This window comes from Mus caroli, unplaced genomic scaffold (assembly GCF_978045245.1).
Source record: "Mus caroli unplaced genomic scaffold, Mus_caroli_1 scaffold_4, whole genome shotgun sequence".
Classification (NCBI taxonomy): Eukaryota; Metazoa; Chordata; class Mammalia; order Rodentia; family Muridae; genus Mus; species Mus caroli.
The window spans coordinates 118003649-118023761 of NW_028227259.1; the positions used below are offsets into that span (position 1 = coordinate 118003649).

A 20113-nucleotide genomic window follows, 5' to 3' on the forward strand; every position below is an offset into this window, starting at 1 on the left:
AAAGAAATCCATTTGGGGGTCTAGAGCTGGCTCAGTGAGCGAGTGCTTGCTCTACGGGAAAATCTTGAGCTTGGATTGCTAGCACCAAATAAGGAGCCAGCCATGGCCATGCATGCCTGTGATTCCAGGACTTGCTGAGGCGGGGTGTGGACTCAGGGGGACTCGGAGCTTGTGGGCCAGCTGGTGGGCTCCTGGTTCAGCAAGGATGTGAATCAGAAGGGGGTGAGGTAGAGAGCAAGAGGGGCAACGCCCAGCCAACACTGTTAGTGCATTTACTGCATACAGGCACAGACATACCGGCTGACTGACGGTGACAGGCAAGGACGCGGCCAAGTGGAGGGAAGCAGACTCAGTGATGAACACTAGGAGCTGTGGGCTCTCTGCCTTGTTTCTTGCTTTAGCATCTTGCTATGTGGCCCAGTCTGGCATCAAATTAAAAAATACCCTCCCACCTCAGATTCGGAGGCAAGACCCGGAGCCTCAGCCCTGCACCACGCCAGGCGAAGATGGAGGCTTTCAGAGTCAAGATACAAAACTACTCCCTAAGAACTGTCCCAGGTAAGTGGACTGGGCCTAAGGCCCAGAAGAGCATCACTGCACAAAGAGTGAAGGTTGACACAATTACCCTCTAAAAACCTGGATCCTCTCCAAGAACAGCAAGTGTCCTTTGTGGCCCAGCCATCTCTCAGCCTGACAATCATTATTTTTTGGATCCTCCTGCCTCAGCCTCCCAGGTGATTTGCACACTGTAATAGCTGGATTCCACTTGAAGCAAATAAAACATCTTGTGCAAATCACAGGAAAATAAACCAACCTCCTAAGGCCCAAACCTAGAGGTCACCTGATGTTCCACCCCAGCTCCCACCACGCGGTGACATCTGCACAGGCAGCTGAGGCCAGGGGAGAATGGCGCTGACACAGGTCTTGCCTAACCCGCCTGGCACAGGTCTGCTCCCCTGGGGGGCAGGGGCCACTGCTCTACTTTCCAGTAGGGCAGCGGAACCTGGCTGAGTATAATCACAACTGCAGCTGAAGAGAACACACGGGAACAGGGGATCACTCCCTGACAAAAGCGTGATGTTGCAGGAACCTTCATGAACGACTCAAGGGGTTGTTGGTTTTTGCTTCTAACAGCAAGTGTGGTAACACCACTCTCTACCCCCAGGGGTCGCTCTCGCCTCAGTCTGCTTGGATCCCAAGGCCAGCAACAGTGAGCAGGGTGGCAGAGGCGCAGGGAGTCGCCAGCCTCTGCACCTTGGGACTCAGGAGCAGCAGAGCTCAGCACGAGCTTCCATTTCTCTAAACTTCTCCTTCACCCATGGCTTGCTTCAGTAGAGGGGAAATGTCAATGATGAAAGCAGAACATTCGTTATAGGACAGAATTTTAATTTTTTCTTAGTGTGTATTTTATGTACGAGCACTTTGTTTTCATGCACACAGAAGAAAGAGGCCACCAGATCCCATCAGATGGCTGTGAGCCACCGTGTGGTTGCTGGGATTTGAAGACCTTGGGAAGAGCAGTCTTAACAGCCCCATATGCCAGTGTCTTAAGTCAGGCCGGCTGGTGTCTGCAGTGCACGCTGAGCCGACTTGTTGGCAGGTAGATGCACTAGACACAGAGGCTCAGCTTCTTTTGCCCTGGGTCCATCACACATCTACTGAGGAGCCGCCACAAAGCAGGTAGTAATGACTTGGAGGCTGAACGGGAAACTGAGCTCTCACAAAATGACACCCAAATACAGAAGGTGCTGGAGTCACACACACCCCAAGTGTGGGCCACCCACAGCAGTGCGCTCCACTGCCCTGGAGATGTGCATTCAGGCGATCTTGGGGTATGCACTGAACCTGGGGTGATGGTGGACGGTGGGCATGCTAACATGGTGATGCCCACTGTGTCCAATGCTGTGCTGACTGAAAATGAGAACGTAGTTAGGACCACATGACAGGAGTTGGCTCCATCAGAGTCTCTGAAGAAACAACTAAGAATGAAAAGGAGCAGGGGAAAGGGAAGAAACAGGGAAATCAAGTAGCCAGTTTCAACAGAAACCCGCCAAATGCACAAAGCCTCTTCTAAAATGCGAGCAAACAATGCCTGGGAGAGGCTGGCCGAGGGGGGAGGGGGGAGGGGGCAGCAGAGAAAGGGGCCAGTCGAGATGGTAACACCACAGGCGCTGATGGCTGAAGAGGTGTCTGGGAAAGTCTGAGAAACAAAATGTAAAGACACCAGTGATGTGAGCTGTGGGCCCTGCCACAGGCAGCACGCCTGCCCCCTGCCCTCAGCCTGCCCCCTGCCCTCCAGCGGGCCTACTCACCGCTGTCACTAACTGGCTCTCTGCCTGGAGGGGGCCTGTTACTTCTAGTAATGGCCTGTCAATGTCACTGAAGGTCTTGCTTGGGGACACAGAGCAGAGTGCCACTCTATTCTCATTCTTATGCACAAGCTGGCAGGCTGGCCTGGGCCTGGGATGCTAATTAGGCACATTAGCACTGAACCCTTAGGTGCTGGGAGCCAAACTCCGTGTTTATACTGAGGGAGCATGGCCTGGCTTACATAGGGTTCTGGAAAGGTCAACTGAGCTAATAGTGTTCTGCACAGCACTACCCTAATAGGAAACTGCTCATGGGGAGGAGCACAGCGCTGCAGCTGGAAGGCCTGGGTTCTGGACACTGCCCTCCTCTCGGCGGCATGAACCTTCTGACAAAACTGTCCTCATGTGAGCCTGGGTTTCCAAGCGATATGATGCGTTCTGCTCCTGTCTCCTCTGTGCCATTGCAGTGATCCAATACAAACATGCAGATCAAGGGCTTAGACAAGGCCGAGCACAAGGGCCTGCTACGTTTTCTGAGCACATCTCTGCTCTCCTGTGATCACACACACTTTTAGGTTTGAGCCCCAGAACTTCTGAGAGGACTCTTGTCTTGTAGTGAACTCATTAGTACCCACTTACATCCCACATGTCATGTGTGTGAAAGCCCTTGTTTATGCCTGGGACAATTCGTGCTGATGCTGTCTGTGAGGGTTGGTGAGTTTTTCTCTGTTCCTGTGGTTAAAGACTGGTACCCCAACACCAATCTGCTTTCTCAGAAACACTCACTGAGCAGGGAGGCAGATGGCAGACTCGCCCTCCACAGACAGAGGGTCCAGAGCAACACCTCAGCACGGCAGGGACAAGTCTCTACCCTGACTACTGAAAAAAAAAAGTCTTTGAGTCTCTAAAAATTCTATTGGATGACACATTACCATAGCAATGTTTTGTTCTGAAAGAAAGAAAGGAAAACAACATAATCAGTCCCAAAGGGCTTCCAGATGAAAGCGGGGCTCAGCCACTGCAAACCCACCAAGGGTCTGAAAACACGCTCGAGCACGCGTGTGAAGCCTGCAGGCTGTGTCCCCTCCACGTGTGAGTGCCTGTGCACGGAGAAAGCAGGGCTGCAGGAGGCAGGGCAGGGGAACCTGCTCCCATAAGTAAGCAAGGCAATTGGCTTAATGGTTTTATTTTTCAAACATGGCACAAATTTAAAGTACACAAAGTGTTTCCAGAGCCCACTCTCCTATCTTGATCACCCGCCGGGAACTGACTACTGAGCAAGACACTAGAGTTACAGCCATGAAGTGCTTCCTTGCAAAAGGTCATGTTTTTACAGAGCCCAGGGCACCACCGATTTCAAAGGGAGCACAAAGGCGAGAAGGTCCCTCGAGACGCGAGATGAAGGACTTGCTGCAGAACAGTCTGGAGCCCCGACGAGTCCCCACGAGGTAGCACGTGGCACCTCCGAGTTTTCTGGAGGGCAAGCTGAGCCTGGGACTGAGGCTGGATCTGCCAAAGGTCAACCGCCCGGAGGTGATCGGTACCCCAGACACACCACAGGACACTCCACATCTGGGCTCTACTTCTGTTATAATGAATAAAGTCTGCTGAAAAAATCCAGGATAAAACCACAGATACACCAGGTACAGCGCACCTTTGTTCACTTCTGTAGGATAAGGACCTGTGTGGGAAGAGAGGTGAAAGCACTCGCCATGAATAAATAATCTGCAACTGCCTAGGATGGGACAGCTGGGGACAGCTAAGGGGACACTAAAGTCGCAACCTGGCCTGACTGTTCTTGGAATTATTTCAATCACTGCCACTTACTGGGGCTAAGATTTCTCCAAGTAAAATACTAAGAAACCACAATCCAAAAAACTGCATAGGACACTACAGAGTCAAAGAGCAGAGCGCACAATACCAAACCCTGGGCTGGAAGCAAAGGGTAGCTCCCGGGATGAGAGTTTACCTGCTGCCTGTTGGTGTCAGCACTGCTCCGAATGGCAGGCCCTGGCATGCAAGCTGCCCACCACACTCCACTACAGGCTGCTTAAAGAATATGCCTTTCAAAGGAGAGCCTGGTCTGGCAGGGTGGCTCAGTGGGCAGAAGGGTTTGCTGCCGGCCTGACAGCAGGGTTCAGTTCCTGGAAGCCATGTGAGAACACGGTGGTGATAGTGTACTCCTACGGGAGGGAGACTACCGGCAGACAGGAGAGCTGCCTGGAGACCACCAGCCAGCTAATCCTGCACCAGTCAGCTAATCCTGGAATATGTGGTGAAGCAAAGACAGGAGGCCCTACCTTAGCAAGGCGGAAAGACAGAACCAATTCCCAAAAAGGTGTCCTCCACAATAACAGGTAAAAAATAAAATAAAATACAGAGAATCAGCCAGGCAGCGGTGCATGCCTTTAATTCCAGCACTCCTGAGGCAGAGGCAGATGAATCTCTTGAGTTCAAGGCCAGCCTGGTCTAAAGTTCCAGGACTGCACAGAAAAACTCTGTCTTGAAAACAAAAACAAAAATCAAACCAAACAAACAAAAAGCTGGAGAAGCTGGGCAGGATGGCCCATTCCTGTCTGTGGCCTAGCATTTGGGAGATGAAAGCAGGAGAATCCTAAGTTCTAAGCTATAGGCAAATAATGGCGATTGTAGACTTTCAAACCTCTCCCTCCTAACACGGAGAGACATCACTTCAGCACAGTCAGTTTATGAAATGAACAGACCCATGTTTACAACTCAATGGGCTTAAACAATCCAAAAGCAGTTTTTAAACTTCGGCTTACCCCTCAGCTCTGTGAGGGACCGGCTCTGCTGTACATTCCTACAGAATGTTGCCCAAGGTGTTCTTGCTGCCATGTGTCCGTGATGCGCCCTGCACTCACCACACAAGTCCTCATGCATGCCCAGCTCTGCGTGATCCTCTGTCCGCAAGCCTGGCCTTACATCAGTCGCCCTACAGTCTGTGTGGGGTGGAGGCTGAGAGTGCCCTGCCGGGCTAGGAACTCTTCAGTTCGGCAAAGACCCTGGAGCTCTGCCTATCACCTGCAGCTCCAGGGACACTGCCACTGCCACTAGCCCGTGTTTGAGCAACTATCCAGGGCTCTTCTGTTTTTATTTGTTTGTTTTTTTAAAAAGCGGGGGTGGGGGTGGGGGTGGGGGCTTGAAAGTCTACAATCCCCTGCCAGTTTGAACTGTCCTTAGCACGGGGTGGAGGGGATGGTGGTGGAGGGCAGAGTCAGCAGGGACAGGAAGCCAAGCCTGTAAGGCTCCCTCCGCCTTGACACCTCCCAGCCTGTCAGCACACTCACTCGGAGCCACTGAGTAGGTGAACAGTAGCCTCTGTGTGGCCCACACTTAAGACAGAAGTGTGGAAATTAGGAGATTTGGCCCAGAGCACTGTTCAACTAACAGAATGTTTGCTCTGCCAATGCAGGAGCAGCAATAGAGGATTTCTGTAAGACTGAATTACAGCTGGTGTTGGAACTTCCCCAAACCTCAAATAAAAACAAAGCTGCTAACAGACCAAAGCACCCCAAAATCCTACAGACTGAAGCACCCTACTTCTCTGACCTAACGGACCAGGTCACTAACACACTCTGGCAATGGAGAGAGGGTTGCCTTTCTTAGCAGCCACTGATCACTGGAGCCCCCCACCTCCACCCCAAGGACTGAAGAGGCAGGCGCAGGCTAGGCCTAGTGATCTCAAAACCCACCAGCAAGGGCTCCTCTCCCCAAGACAGCCAAGACAGGCAATGGAGAGAAACCAGGGTGATTGGCTGATCCCATTTGAGCAGGTAGGAAATGGGGGAGGACCCCACACAAAGCCCCCCTCCTCCCCCCCGCAGAACATAGGAATGGGAAAGGGCCAAGGACAGGCCAGAAAAGCAAGGCAAGCCCCGTGTTTCTGAACATCAACATACTCTGTGAGAGCAACAAGTCAAACCAAGCCATCTTCTGGAAACTTCTAACAAACACACACAGGGATTAAGTGTGAGCACTCATGCATACACTCACACATGCATATACTCAGGCGTGCACAAGCACACTCACACTCCCACAGAGAAAGAGGTGGACTGAAGGAGATGCCTCAGCAGTTAAGAGCACTTGTTGCCAGAGGACCCAGGTTCCATTCCCAGCACCCACACATCAGCTCACAACTGTTAACTCCCAAAGGATCTAATGCTGTATTTTGTCTCTGGGTCTTTTGCAGGTCCATGTTCATAAACTCATGTGAGCATACAAACACATAAAAATAAACACAGACTCGAGAGGCAGAGACAGGCGGATTTCTGAGTTCGAGGCCAGCCTGGTCTACAGAGTGAGTTCCAGGACAGCCAGGGCTACACAGAGAAACCCTGTCTCAAAAAAACAAACAAACAAACAAAAAACACAGATGGAACAAATAGTGTACTCCAAATAAAAAATAACGACAAGATGCTAAGAGGAGCAAAGGCCCAAGGGAAGATGGCAGCTGGGCCCCAGCTGTCATAAAGAGACCAAGAGGCCTGGTTTGAGGAAAGTCTAAGAATGCTGGCCCTGGAGAAGACATCCAGCCCAAAGCATGGCCCACACCTGCTCTGTGGGCTACAGCAGTCAGAGCTATTCTCTGCACTCAGCTGCAAACACCTCCTACCATTCATTCACCAGGTCACCTTCCCAGCTGCTCAGGCTGGTCTCCGAGGACAGAGACTAAGCGAGGGGAGCTTCAGAGACTCATGTATGGGGTGAGGAGAGCGGCTTGTAAAACAGAAGTCTCCATATGAAGCCACCCGGCTACCTTAGCATCTCACACTGAGAACAGGGCTCAGCCGGTGCTGACAGCACCCAGGCTATCTTCCCACTGCCTACACCGTAAGATGGGTGCTTTCTAAGCACGCTATCACCGGGAAGGCCAGATGGACATCTAGTACACCAGAAGACTGTACCATCACTACCACCACTGCCTTCACACAGGCCACAACAAGGTCACCAGCACTGGAGGACCATGTTCCTCGTCCAAAGGCTGTAAACTTGACTAAGCCACATTAAATGCGTGGTCTACACAAAAGTACAAGTCCTCCGAGGTAACTAAGATGTAAGAAGCAACAGGACCAGGAGCAAAAGCCAGGTGTGCAAATCAAATCCCACTGGGAGACAGAAGCAGGAGGATGTCTGTGAGAGTTCCAGGTCAGCCTGGTCTATATAGACCTTCCAGGCCAGAACTACAAAGAGTGTCCCAAAATACAACAGCAGTCTGCAGCAAACTGATCAAAACTGAAGACAAGGCCAGGTCACAAAGTCTCAGAGCTGGGCATGGTGGGACACACACAGCCTCAGCCCTCTGAGAACGGAGGCAGGACATTGAGGGCTTGAGACCAGTCTGGGCTGTAATACAAGACCCAATCTCAAGAAAACAACAAAAAGAAACCTGGTAGTTTGGGATAATTTTCCAGGATCAGGGAGGCGACTTGAAATTAGGGGACTGGAGAGATGGCTTCATAGTTAAGATCACTATTGCTCTTGCAGAAGGCCTGGGTTCTAATCCCAGCACCTATGTGACAGATCATAACATAAACACCTGTGAGTCCAGTCCCAGGGGATCTGATGCCCTCTGCTGGCCTCTGTGGGCACTGCATGCATGTGGTGAACACTTGGACACATATCATTCAGGTTGAGCCTCCACCCCAGACAAATGGTGACAACTGGTGGGTGCCTGTATTCTCCCAGAGTCTGTTGTTTGTAACATGGGAGAAGAAGCGACAGAGGTCAAGATGTTCACATCTACCTGCAGGAGGTTCTGCTTGCTCCTGCTGTAAACTGCAAACACTAGCTGAACACCACCAGCCTTTGAATGCTTTCATCCCGGGAACTAGATCAGCAGTTCTCAACCTGTGGGTACTGACCCCCTCAGGGTCACAGACCAGATATCCACTACATTACGATTCATAACAGGACCAAAATTTCAGTATGAAATAGCAACAAGAATAATGTTATGGTCGGGGGTCACCACAGCACGAGGAACTGTGTTAAAGGGTCGCAGCGTTAGGAAGGTTGAGAGCCATGGTTCAAGATCCTGTCTAGAGCTGGGCGTGGTGGCGCACGCCTTTAATCCCAGCACTTGGGAGGCAGAGGCAGGCGGATTTCTGAGTTCGAGGCCAGCCTGGTCTACAAAGTGAGTTCCAGGACAGCCAGGGCTATACAGAGAAACCCTGTCTCGAAAAAACCAAAAAAAAAAAAAAAAAAAAAAAAAAAAAAGATCCTGTCTAGAACACCAAGGACGGGCAGACACACTGTGGTCACAATCACCCCTAGCACCCAGACCAGCATGCACAAACATCACTTTCCATTTAAAGAACCTGGGATGTAGAGAGAACCTCCTGTGTAGTGTATGGCTACAACACTCACCAATAAAAATAAACGGATAAATACCCCTATGGCCAATAGGAAAGTGCTGAATAGAAGGTGGGGTATCCCATAAGCAGAAAGGATTCTGGGATAGAGCCAAGCACTGAAGATTCATCCCTGGACACAAAGGAGGAAAATTCATGAGAGCTGAGCAGAGGTGACCAGCCACATGACAGAGTTTAGATTAGAATAAACAGAATATTAAGTTATGAGCTAGTCGAAGAGCGAGCCAAAGCTATGGCCAAGGTGTCTGTAAATATAATAAAGGTTCAGAGACATTATTTCTGAGAACAGGGATGCAGCTTACAATAAACACCCCACAATACTGGGGATGGGGTGAGAGGTACGGAAACAGCCAATTGAAAGGCTAGCAGAGGTGCCTTAAAAACAGGGTAAATGGAAGAATCCGGTGCTTACTGCCCCTTCCTATTCCATCTGGAATACCAGGCAAATGAACAGATGGAGCAGTGCCCTGCAAAATTTGGCTCAACTTAGAAAACAGAAAAGCAGCAGCTACGAGAGCCACTCTAGGCTCCTTTACTGAGTCACCAGGTGTAGGAACAACGCTTCACTAGCTGTGCAGACCCAAGAGGACAGAACCACAAGTGCCTCGTTCCAGGGACCGGACCTACATAAACTTCAGGATCTGCACATTTGCACCAAATCCAGGCCAGGGCCCTGACCTGCTCCAGAAATGCAAAATGCAGACTGCTGAAAAGCATGGGTCAGAAAACCAGCGCTCTACGTCAGCCGCCCTGGAAGAACGGCGACGGGACAGACAGACTTAAAAGCTGCTGTGCTGTTTTTAAACTGCAATGCCCACCTGGTGTTTAAAGAGGCCCCCGTGATCGAGCAGCATCTTATAGGAAGAGACAAGTGTGACCTGAAGGGTGTGAGGGAGGGAATGTGGGAGGCAGGGTAAGAAGTCACCTGGCCCCCTCCACCCACCTACTGCTCGTGTGTTTGTGGAAGTTGTCTTGAAAGGCAAAGGTCAGCAAGGCTGGCAACAAAGAAACACATCAAACCTGTCTCTTCCACTGCAGTTGGGACTCTCAGCTGCAGGCCCTGGCAGCAGGTCTAACCTGTGCTCCTTTCCAGGAAGTAGCAAGCATATCCATTCATTAGTCACTAGTCTAGCAAGCACACACACAGAAGGCACACACACAAAAAGCACACACACAGAAGGACTCCTTTACTGGAAGCATATTCAATATGCTTTCAGCTGCCAAAAGCCCACAAGGAAAATGTTTAAACACTACAGTTCAGGAACTAATTTGTCTATGTAAACTATTCCACTAATAAAGCATCATAAACAATGTTTTGGTCTATAGACAACAGACAGAGTCTAAAAAACAAACAAAACAACAAAAGAAGACAGCAGGAAAGACAAGGAGAGAAGTGTGCTTCTCCAGGCTCCCCCCCTGAGGTGAGACTGACTCATGGGGTTAATCTTCACTATTTCAGGGCAGCAGTGGCCCCCCCATGCCTCTGTCTAACCTCGTTAATGTATTTGGTAAGTGCTGTGTCTTAGGGCTTCTACATCTGTGATAAACACCATAACCAGAAGCAATCTGTGGAAGCAAGATTTTGTTCCTCAGCACGGCCCATCACTGAGGGGAGTCAGGGCAGGAGCCTGGAGGCAGGAGCTGATGCAGGGGCCATGCTTGCTCCTCATGGTGTGTTCAGCCTGCTTTCTTATGGAACCCAGGACCACATTCCCAAGGGTGTGACTGCCCATAGTGATCTGGGCTCTCTCATGTCAATCATTACTTAAGACAACACCCACAAGGCCAATCTGGTGGGAGCATTTTCTCAATTGATGCTCTTCCTAAATGCCTCTAGCTTGGGTCAAGTTAACGTTTGTGATGATTTGTTTATGCTTGGCCCAGGGAGTGACACTATTAGGAGGTGTGGCCTTGTTGGAGAAGACGTGGCACTACGGGTGTGGGCTTTAAGACTCTTGTCCTAGCTGCCTGGAAGTCAGTCTTCTAGCATCCTTCAGATGAAGATGTAGAACTCTGCCTTGCCCGAGCATGCGCAGTGAGGCTGCATGCGTGGGCTGCCTGCCAGGCTGGACTGTTCCTCATGATCCGGACCTGTCAGCCTATCAGTGACCGACCTGAGCTCATGCCTGGAGCGTGTGTGAATTCTGATTGGATGAGGTGGGGTGGAGCTAGAAAGAAGTCAGTCAGCACGATATAGTGTTTTAGCCCTTGTCCTAAGTAGAAGCTAGTTGTAGTAAGAGAAGCTGTTGAAAGGGGAGTTGTTGTAAGAAAAGCTGCAAGAAGGAGAACAAGTAAAGAAGCTGTTGCGTGAACCCGACTTGGTGTCCATGTCGTTCCTGTCGCCCCAGGAACAAAGAAAAGACCTGTAGCAGAACTCTCAGCTCCTCCTGCCCCATGCCTGCCTGGATGCTGCCATGTTCCCACCTTGATGACACTGGACTGAACCTCTGAACCTGTAAGCTAGCCCCAATTAAATGTTGTCCTTTCTAAGAGTTGCCTTGGTCATGGTGTCTGCTCACAGCAGTAAAACCCTAACTGAGACAACACCCAACCAACCAGCACACACTGAGAACTGATCCAGGTCACCAATCTTGCTTAGAGGGAAAGTCACACGCAGGGACACAGTCCTGAAAGGCGCCCCAAGGCAGCAGTTGGAGGCTGAAGCAGCGGGATCAGCAGAGTCTAGGGGTGTCAGCTTGGGCCACCTAGCAACAAAGCTTTCAAAACACACTTTCTGGTGCTGCAGAGATGGCTCAGTGGTTAGGAAAACTGGCTATTGTCACAAAGGATCTGGGTTCAATTCCCAGCACCTACACGGGGGCTCACAGCCATCTATCTCACTCCAGCTCCAGTACACTGTCCTCTTCTGGCCAGTGTAGGCCGTGTTTACACGGTGCACAGACAGACAGAGATGCACCCAGGTAAGTAAAACTCCCACACATGGAAAATAAAGGCTCCTCTCCAGCAGCAGAAGAAAACACCATCCGGCATGGACTCGGGACCAGGCCTTGCTCCTCCCCCACTCCCTGATCCCGCCTTATCCCGTTATCTGCAGTGAATGACAACACTTGCTGTGTGTGGTATCTTGCTGCACAGTGGATGACAACAGTCTTTCCACCTTTTTTTTGGTAGGAGTTGCAGTCAAATATCATTAATAAAGTTATTAGAAAATCATCTTACTTGCACCCAAATCTTCCCTATAGCCATCAAGTGTTGGTGAGCAGCCCCTCTCTCAGAAAAGAAATAGCACAACTCGCTGGTGCAAGGGCTTGTAAGCTCACCTCTCACAAACCCATATGGTATAATCCACCGTATGGTATAATCCAATGACGCCAACACTGCTGGGACTCCTACACGTGTGTGTGTGTGTGTGTGTGTGTGTGTGTGTGTGTGTGTGTGCACAGGAGCTGAGAGCAGGACGTGGGTCCCGTGGTTTGTGTCACACCTCACCCTGGGGACTTACCATAACAGTGCAGTCCTCTGAGCCACTGGCGATGACCTGGTCGTTATGTGGACACCAGTCTATGTCCAGCACTGGTCCTGTGTGGCCACACACTGTAGGGTAGGATTTGTCAATTCGTCCCGTCTGAAAGAAGAGACAAATGGATCATGTAACACAGTATGTATCAGCACCTGTCAGTCACTGCCACCCCAACCTCTGCCGCTGTAGGTGATCACATTCATTTTCACCTCCAGAATAGTCACTACTAACGGCACTCCATCAGTTACAAAGACGTAAACTCCAGAACCAAAATATTTAGTCTGCTTTAAAAACAATGTAAAGGGCTGGTGAGATGGCTCAGCGGTTAAGAGCACTGACTGTTCTTGCAAAGGTCCTGAGTTCAAATCCCAGCAACCACATGGTGGCTCACAACCACCGGTAATGGGATCTGATGCCCTCTTCTGGTGCATCTGAAGACAGCTACAGTGTATTTACATATAACAATAAATAAACCTCATATACATAATAAGTAAACAAATCTTTAAAAAAAAAAAAAAACAATGTAAAGAGAACTCGTGAGTCTTTTTACCCAAGTACAATTCTATAGCAGCAACATTGTTGTAGACAAGTTCTACAAGGGGACCCTTGGTATTACTCAAAATGTAAAATATAATTCCCTTTTTGGAAATTTATTTTATTTTAAATTCTGGGGTCTGTGTGTACAGAGGACCTGGAGGCCAAAGGCACAGGATCCTCTCAAAGCTGGAGCTATCGGCAGCTGTGAGTTGCAACCTGAACTCAGGGGTTCTCCTCTGTAAGGTCAGTCCGAGCTCTCGACTGCCAGGCCCCTTCTCCAGCCCCTTCTCACCTTTAGTTAAGAGAACAAGCTATTGGAACATACATGCATGCCAGTGGTGCTGGAAATAAAGGGAAAGCCACAGGTGCCGCGCAGAGGCTTGAGGGGGAGGCTGGAATGCCTCATCAGGTTGGACCTTACCACCCAGTTCCACATCCCAGTAAGAGGAAAATGTTCACTGTTACTCTAGGTCACCCTCCTCAAGCTGTTGAACCTTACCCAGTTTTCCATCTGTAACAGAGTGCCGCCAATGACTTATTCTTTCCCATTAGATGTGACAACCAAGGGCCAATGTGTGTCAGGAATGTTAAACACACCGGCCTGTTCCTTCAAAGGACCCTTGCAGAAGGCTAGGCGCTGATGTGGTTAAGCTGCTGACCGTTGCCCTGTCCTCCTCTTGACCATTATCATGAGCTTGTGCATCTATAGGATCTAGAAGGTCCTCCTATATGGAAGGTGTTCACATATGGCCAACCTATAGAACTCACCGTCATGGAAGATGTTACATACAATTTACAGTTTTGAGATAGTCAGGTCCTCATCTTTACTGTGTACACAGGATTGAGTTAACTGTCCCCAGAGACGATTTCACTAACTTATGCTTGAATATACCTATAACAATCAACTCAGGGTCCGACTCCTGAAGTCTAAGCCACCACCAGCTACTTGTCAAGTTGAACCACACCGTGACCTCTTGGATCACTACTCTGCCAGACAGAACCTGGCTGCTAGGCTGGTGGCAAGCCCCCATCCACTGAGTCACTTCACTGGTCACCACTGATATTTTTTTCTCCACCGGAAGTTTTTCTGCTTTATTGTCTTATCCCAGGTTTCTGTATCTCACGCCTCACCCCAGCAAGCCCCACTTGGCACTGTGACAGAAAACACAGTACTGAACTTGAACTCCCTGGAACAACAGGTAGTATTGGTCTGAGCTATGTGGGGCTGCTGAGGAGAGCCAGACAAGTCGGAACTGACCCTGGAGTGCCAAGCCTAGCTAACTAGCTTAACTACACATGAGAAGTTTCTTCTCTAGTCACCCCAGCTTAAACAGCACCAGCTACAAGCTAACAGGTAGGTGTCCACACATAGCTTTTAAGTGGGTGAGACCTCTGAGAATAAGCAGAATGTCTGCCATTCCCACCTGAGGTGCAGCAGCCTGCAGCAGCAGAGGACCAGGCTGTATTCCCAGGATGCTGCCTGCAGCAGCATAGGACCAGGCTGTACTCCCAGGATCCTGCCTGATGCTGAGGGACAGCTTGCACACTTCCGCTCTACTGAAACCCAAAAAAATAAGCAGGGCGCGAGGCACTTTTAATCCCAGCACGTTGGAGGCAGAGGTTAAGTGGCTATCTGTGAGTTCAAGGCTGGCCTGGTCTGTATAGCAAGTTCTAAGCAAGTCAACAGATATACAAACAATAAAACAAACCACAAGTAATGATAATAACTAGTGTTTTCAGGTGTGGACAAGACCACTGATCATATGGAAACTTAATTATTCAGAAATAAATGGAGGCACAGTACCCAAGAGGTGGCGATCTGAAATGTCACTGGCCATCAATGCTAGGCTTGGATAGGTAAAACATTTCCCACCAGGGCACGGGCTGTGCAATGAGTGCAACAGTAACCTGCGATTGCTGGCAGCCGGCCATCAGAAACATGGTGTTAATAACACCGGACACTCTGCGAGAAGCTGCTTCCTCCGGCTGTGATGTCACCATAAATCCATCCAACACACACAGCAGCGTCACACCACAGCACTGCACAAAGGCACTGATTACACACAGTGGGGAAGGCATGGGCAGAGGGAGGGATGGTGTTCTAAGTGCATGCAGACAGAATGGCAGCTCTCCTGTTCTCATGGTTTATAGCCTCAAGGTACCATCTCACCCATAACAAAGTCAAATTAACAATCAGACTTTTTACCAAAGAGTATATGCTATTAAGATGTGATGATGAGACCCAGCAAGATGGCTCGGAGGTGAGAGGTGCCTGATGCCAGGCCAGGGAACCTGAGTTCAATCCAAGCAACCCCTGCAGCAAATTTCCTTCCGCCCTCCACATGTGTGTGCACTTGGTACCCACTGCAACTGGTAAACAAACAAAACAGCGTATCCCGCTGCACTCTGGTTACTGTGACAGTGGACTAATGAGTAAGGACAAGCAGACATCACTGGGTGGGACACAGGGACTCGGGGCACACAGTTCCCATGCACCCCAAGACGCACATTCACTTGCCATCCCATGAGCAATGAAGGCCGTGTCTACTCGGAGGGTCTGCTCCATACCCCATGACGCTGCAGCTTGCCTCAGCAGCCCATGTAAGTAACAGAGAGGCATTTAAAGCCGTTTTCCCGGTATCCTAAAAAGTGACATTTTAAGGACTTCTCTCCAATTTTCCAATTTTTTTTATACTTTTTTTTTTAATCTGAGCATCAATCTTTTTTTTTTAAAGATTTATTTATTTATTATATGTTGTAAGTACACAGTAGCTGTCTTCAGACACTCCAGAAGAGGGCGCCAGATCTCGTTACAGATGGTTGTGAGCCACCATGTGGTTGCTGGGATTTGAACTCTGGACCTTGGGAAGAGCAGTCGGGTGCTCTTACCCACTGAGCCATCTCACCAGCCCCAATTTTCCAATTTTTATATAAAATAATTTTATTTTACTAATGCTGCTTCATTAAGGGTAAGTCACTTCAACCGCACCATGTAGTCAGAGTATAAAATTTTATTTATTAGTCATGTGTAAGGTGTGCGTGCATGTGGTGGGTGTGTATGCCATGGAGGTCATAGAGAGGTCACAGAGCTGGGGGTGCGTAGCTGACTGGTCTGGATTCTGGTTGAGTGTACCGTGTCACACAGCATCCGTCCTTTTCTAGGATGGAAACTACAGCTGTTTGTGTTTTGAGCCTTCAATAAGGTTTTAATTCACTCACACTGCACACCGTGCCTGTCCAGCCACAACCCCAAGTGGCTGAAATTACCGGGAGTTAGCGCAGTAACTGTCAAACCATCAACAAGATTCTGGAGGCTGTTCCAGGCCCTGGTTCATGAACTCATGGGAAAGTGGTAAAATGGGTCGGGACCCTGGCACACGTGCATGAGTACCTGACAGATCGAGTAGCCTGCTCTGAGCCAAGCAACATGAACCCAAGGGAAAATTCAGCCTCGGAGGTGTGCAGACAGCTGGCACAAGGCAGAGGTGTAAGGGCACAGTTTCCACGTGGCTGGTCTGAGCTTACGGTGACTGCTCTGAGCCTGCCCCAGCCAGCAACCCCCAGCAGAGCGGTAAAGCTGAGGCCAGCACTGCCATGCACTTTGGGTCTGGGGCAAGACCTTAAAATTTCAAACCAAGACTCAGCAGGGTCTTTGGAGAGAGCTCGCCTGCCTCTTAACAAAGCCAAGTCAATTAGAGAGCATTTCCTGTCCTGGGCTTGGGAGGGTGGAAGAGAAAGAAAAGTAAAAACAGAACGGAAAAGTCAGCAATCCTAAAGCCTTATCTAATGGCTCTAAAAAGGAGCGTCCTAACTGAGCTGACTATGTAAAGGCATTCATTCCTCTTCAAGAACTTAAAACACAGCCTAAGTCTCTAGCTACAATGGATCCCTATCACTTCCGAGAGAAAACCATAGTGGCTTCCTCTGTGTCTAAGCCTGTGTTGCTTCTACCTCACACTTCCCTCTTAGACGGTACATGCTTTGTGCACTAAGGCCAGGCTACAATCAAACTGTCAATGTATACAGTGTATACAACACAGGAGATTACCCACAGACACTACCACAGAGGAGTTCCACCCTGTGAAGAGGGACCCGGGGCGTTCTCACTCTCACAGGCCCTCAAGCCCCAAGTCCTGTATTGTGTGCTCTGTGGCTTATACAAGATCATACAGAGTTAGAGCATTTCATTCCTCACACACTGTGCGCTCTCTCATCAGTCAGTCAGGCACAGTGGAACTGGTGCTAGGACGGACCAATGAGCAGAGAGACTGTCGGTCCCTTCCAGCCCAGAACCATGTAACATGTTAACGCTCTCCTAAGTTCTTGTCCAATGCTAGCAAAGGACTCCACTGACAAGCAGCACAGGTCCCCAGTTTCAGATGTTCCCTCGAGATGCTGAGATAGCCGCACAGCTCATCCTAGCTTCTATCCCAAAGTTCACCGCGGAACACCCCTCCCCTTCCTCCCTTCTCCTATGGACCTGGGCAACTTCCTCACTTTCCTGTCTTTTCCAGCCCCTCAGCCGTTCCTCTGTGCCTGTGTCCCAAACTGGGCATGGCCAGGCACCTGTGAGGGTCCAGAGCACCAGGGCTCAGGCCTCACGACTCTTGGGAGAGGGACGGATAGCCCAGCATTTCCAGATGTTTGCTTTTTAAGGGAAAGAATGAGGAGCAGGCCCATTGATGTGCCTGCATGCCAGTAACAGTTCATTTCTGGCTTTGGGGGAATAAACTGAGGACTCATGCGCTCCAGCTTGAAGAATGGAATCAAACATGTGCTCGGAAGCAAAGGAAAGTTCCAGCCAAGCATAAGGGCTCCATTCACATGCGCAGGTTCAAAGGAGTCAGGAAAGGGCATCTATTGAAGCCACTTCTTTTTCTCCAGCTTCCTTTCCCTATGACAGGGTTATTTATGGGAGTACATGTTCTGCGGGGATCATGAGCCTCAGCTGCTCCACAGGGAGGAGCCGTGGTGACTGCAGATGACAGGGGTGGCCTCAGCTATGGAGGTGCATACCATGTGTGACTTGCTGATGAAACCCATGGAGGGAGCTCTGCTGGAAGGGAACAGAGGCAGCAGCCTGGGAGCAGGGGTGTTCTGGAGTAAAACACAGACTGAGGCTGACCTACTCTGAGGTAAGCCAGCATCTCAGGCTGAAGGGAGGTGTAGCCTTGGGAGAAACCAGCCTGAAGTGTGGGCACACAGATACCCTTCCCATCAGAGGCATCCCCAGAGCTGGGTTTACCAACTTCCCTTTTTTTCCCCTTTGTCTATGACACAGGGTTTCTCTGTGTAGCCCTGGCTGTCCGGGAATTCACTCTGTAGACCAGGCTGGCCTGGAACTCAAGAGATCCGCCTGCCTCGGTCTCCCGAGTGCTGTGATTAAAGCGTGTGCCGCCTTGCTCATCCTTTAACACAACATTTCCATTTATTATGGTGTGTACGTGTATGTGTGTTATATATATGTATGGTGGGGCCACGTGCATGCTACATCACACATATGGAGCTCAGAGGGCAAGTCTGTTGAACAGCCTCTCTTTCTTTATACACATTCCAGGATTAAATGCAGATCACCAGGCTTGTGCAGCAATCACCTCTGTCAACTGAGCCATCTTGCTGGCCCAAGCAGTGGTACTGGATTTAATGGATTTAGTATAGACCAGACTTAAAGGCAATTGAGAACTCGAGAAGATAAACTGTTAGTGTTTACCTGAAGGGAAAAAAAAAGTGAAAACGGTAACATGTTCTTATTCAAGTACACCACGCTGGGACTGAAGGTCAGTGGTACAGCCCTGGACACACACAGGTAAGTCCCAAATTCAATCTCTGTAGCAACAGAACAATAAAAGCCCCACACTGAACCTGCCCTCCCCATCAGCCATTGCACCACCCCATCCCAAAGAGTTTTTTCCTATGCTTTCTTAATAATCAGTGTCTATTCTGCTTTCAAAAATACAAAATAGCAACCTAAAAATATATATTTCTTTTTTGGGTATGGGGGTTTAGTTTATTAAGACAAGCATTAGCTGGCTGCAACTCACTATTTAGACCAGGCTGGCCTGAAACTCAGAGATCTGCTTACCTCTGTCTCTGCCCCTAAATGCTGGGATTAAAGATGTGTGTCAACCCTAACCCTAACCCTAAAGGCTGGTTAAGTATTTCTTCGGCGGCTTGGGAGAAGAACTTAGAAGTGAAAACTCAGTCCTGGCCATTGTGATTCCGTGCGATTCTTGTGAGCTGAGAATGAAGATCACGAGTACAATGCAGAAGAACAGAGTCAGAACCAAGGTCTCAGCTGACAGTCACAAGCATGAGAAGTACAGGTCTAAGTGGGGTTAGAAGGAGCGCCCCCATCATTAAGAAGAACGGGGGCTTGTCTAGTCCATTCTAGTGAGCAGGGGGAGGCGCAGCCTCTGGCACTCCAGAGTGGGAATGAGGAACAGGACAGTACTGCCTTGGGACCATGGCAGGACAGTCTCTGTCTTGTGAACAAGCTAGAAGAGGAGAGTACAGACCCAGCTCCGTGGCCCGTGGCCCTCATGCAGGACAGAGCTCAGCCAGATGAACGAGCCTCATCCCTGGCCTCCCAGCTCAGTCTTCCCTGGACTCTATATCCAACTAACAGAGGCCTTCACGTTGGCAAGAGCAGCTTGCCACATGTGTAGATGACATTGCAAAAACGTGTTCAATCCAAACTGGGTGGACTTTTTAAGAGCAACCCGCATGTGCTCTGAACCCTTTCTTGGCCTGAGTAGGGGTGGCCTGGCATGCCCAGCATGGACTCTCTTGACTCCAGAAGCCCAGGAAAGAGTTAAACATCCTCTGCACTTGACATGGTGGCTTCTCACCACACACTTCCAGAACCCACCATTCTCCAAGCAGCTGTGCAGCCAATCAAAGCAGAGGAAGGAAATTATCCTGGCCAGCTGTCAGCCACCGAGCACTGATGGCCATATATGGTAAAAAGCACTGTAAGAGCTGCAGGCCGGCTGCTGGGACGAGGCAGTGAGCGCAGCACGGCAGAAGCTGGATGAGGTGAGGGTACACAAAGGACAGGCTGCCTGCTGCTCATCTTTGGAGGAGTGGGGGAGGGGACACATCATCTGCTGGGCACACTCTGGGTGAGTCACAGCCCCGGGGCACACTGTGAGGTTCCTCGGCCAGCACTCTGTGCTTCATTGTTAACTGGGGGCGAGCAGAGCAGCCCTCCTCCCTGCTCCCTCCAGTGAGACTGGAGAACACAGGCACAGAGAGAGAAAGAAAGGGCCCTTCTGTGGCACTTCATGTGGTAATGAGGCCACGCAGCACTCATGTGGCTGGCAGCTTAGGACACAATTTACAAGTCATTGTTCTGCACCTGGTGCCCTCCCCCTGAATCACCAGACCACCCCCCAGCC

General features: G+C 50.0%; 1 protein-coding gene across 2 annotated transcripts in view; it reads right to left on the minus strand.

The window, feature by feature from the left end:
- Coro1c (coronin 1C) overlaps window positions 1-20113 on the minus strand; it is a 64722-nt gene that overhangs the window by 10524 nt on the left and 34085 nt on the right. For both annotated transcript variants that reach the window (XM_021162248.3, XM_021162247.3), the window contains one exon: window positions 12162-12284. In XM_021162248.3, the coding sequence (XP_021017907.1) occupies window positions 12162-12284 (123 nt within the window). The remainder of the gene's footprint in view (window positions 1-12161; window positions 12285-20113) is intronic.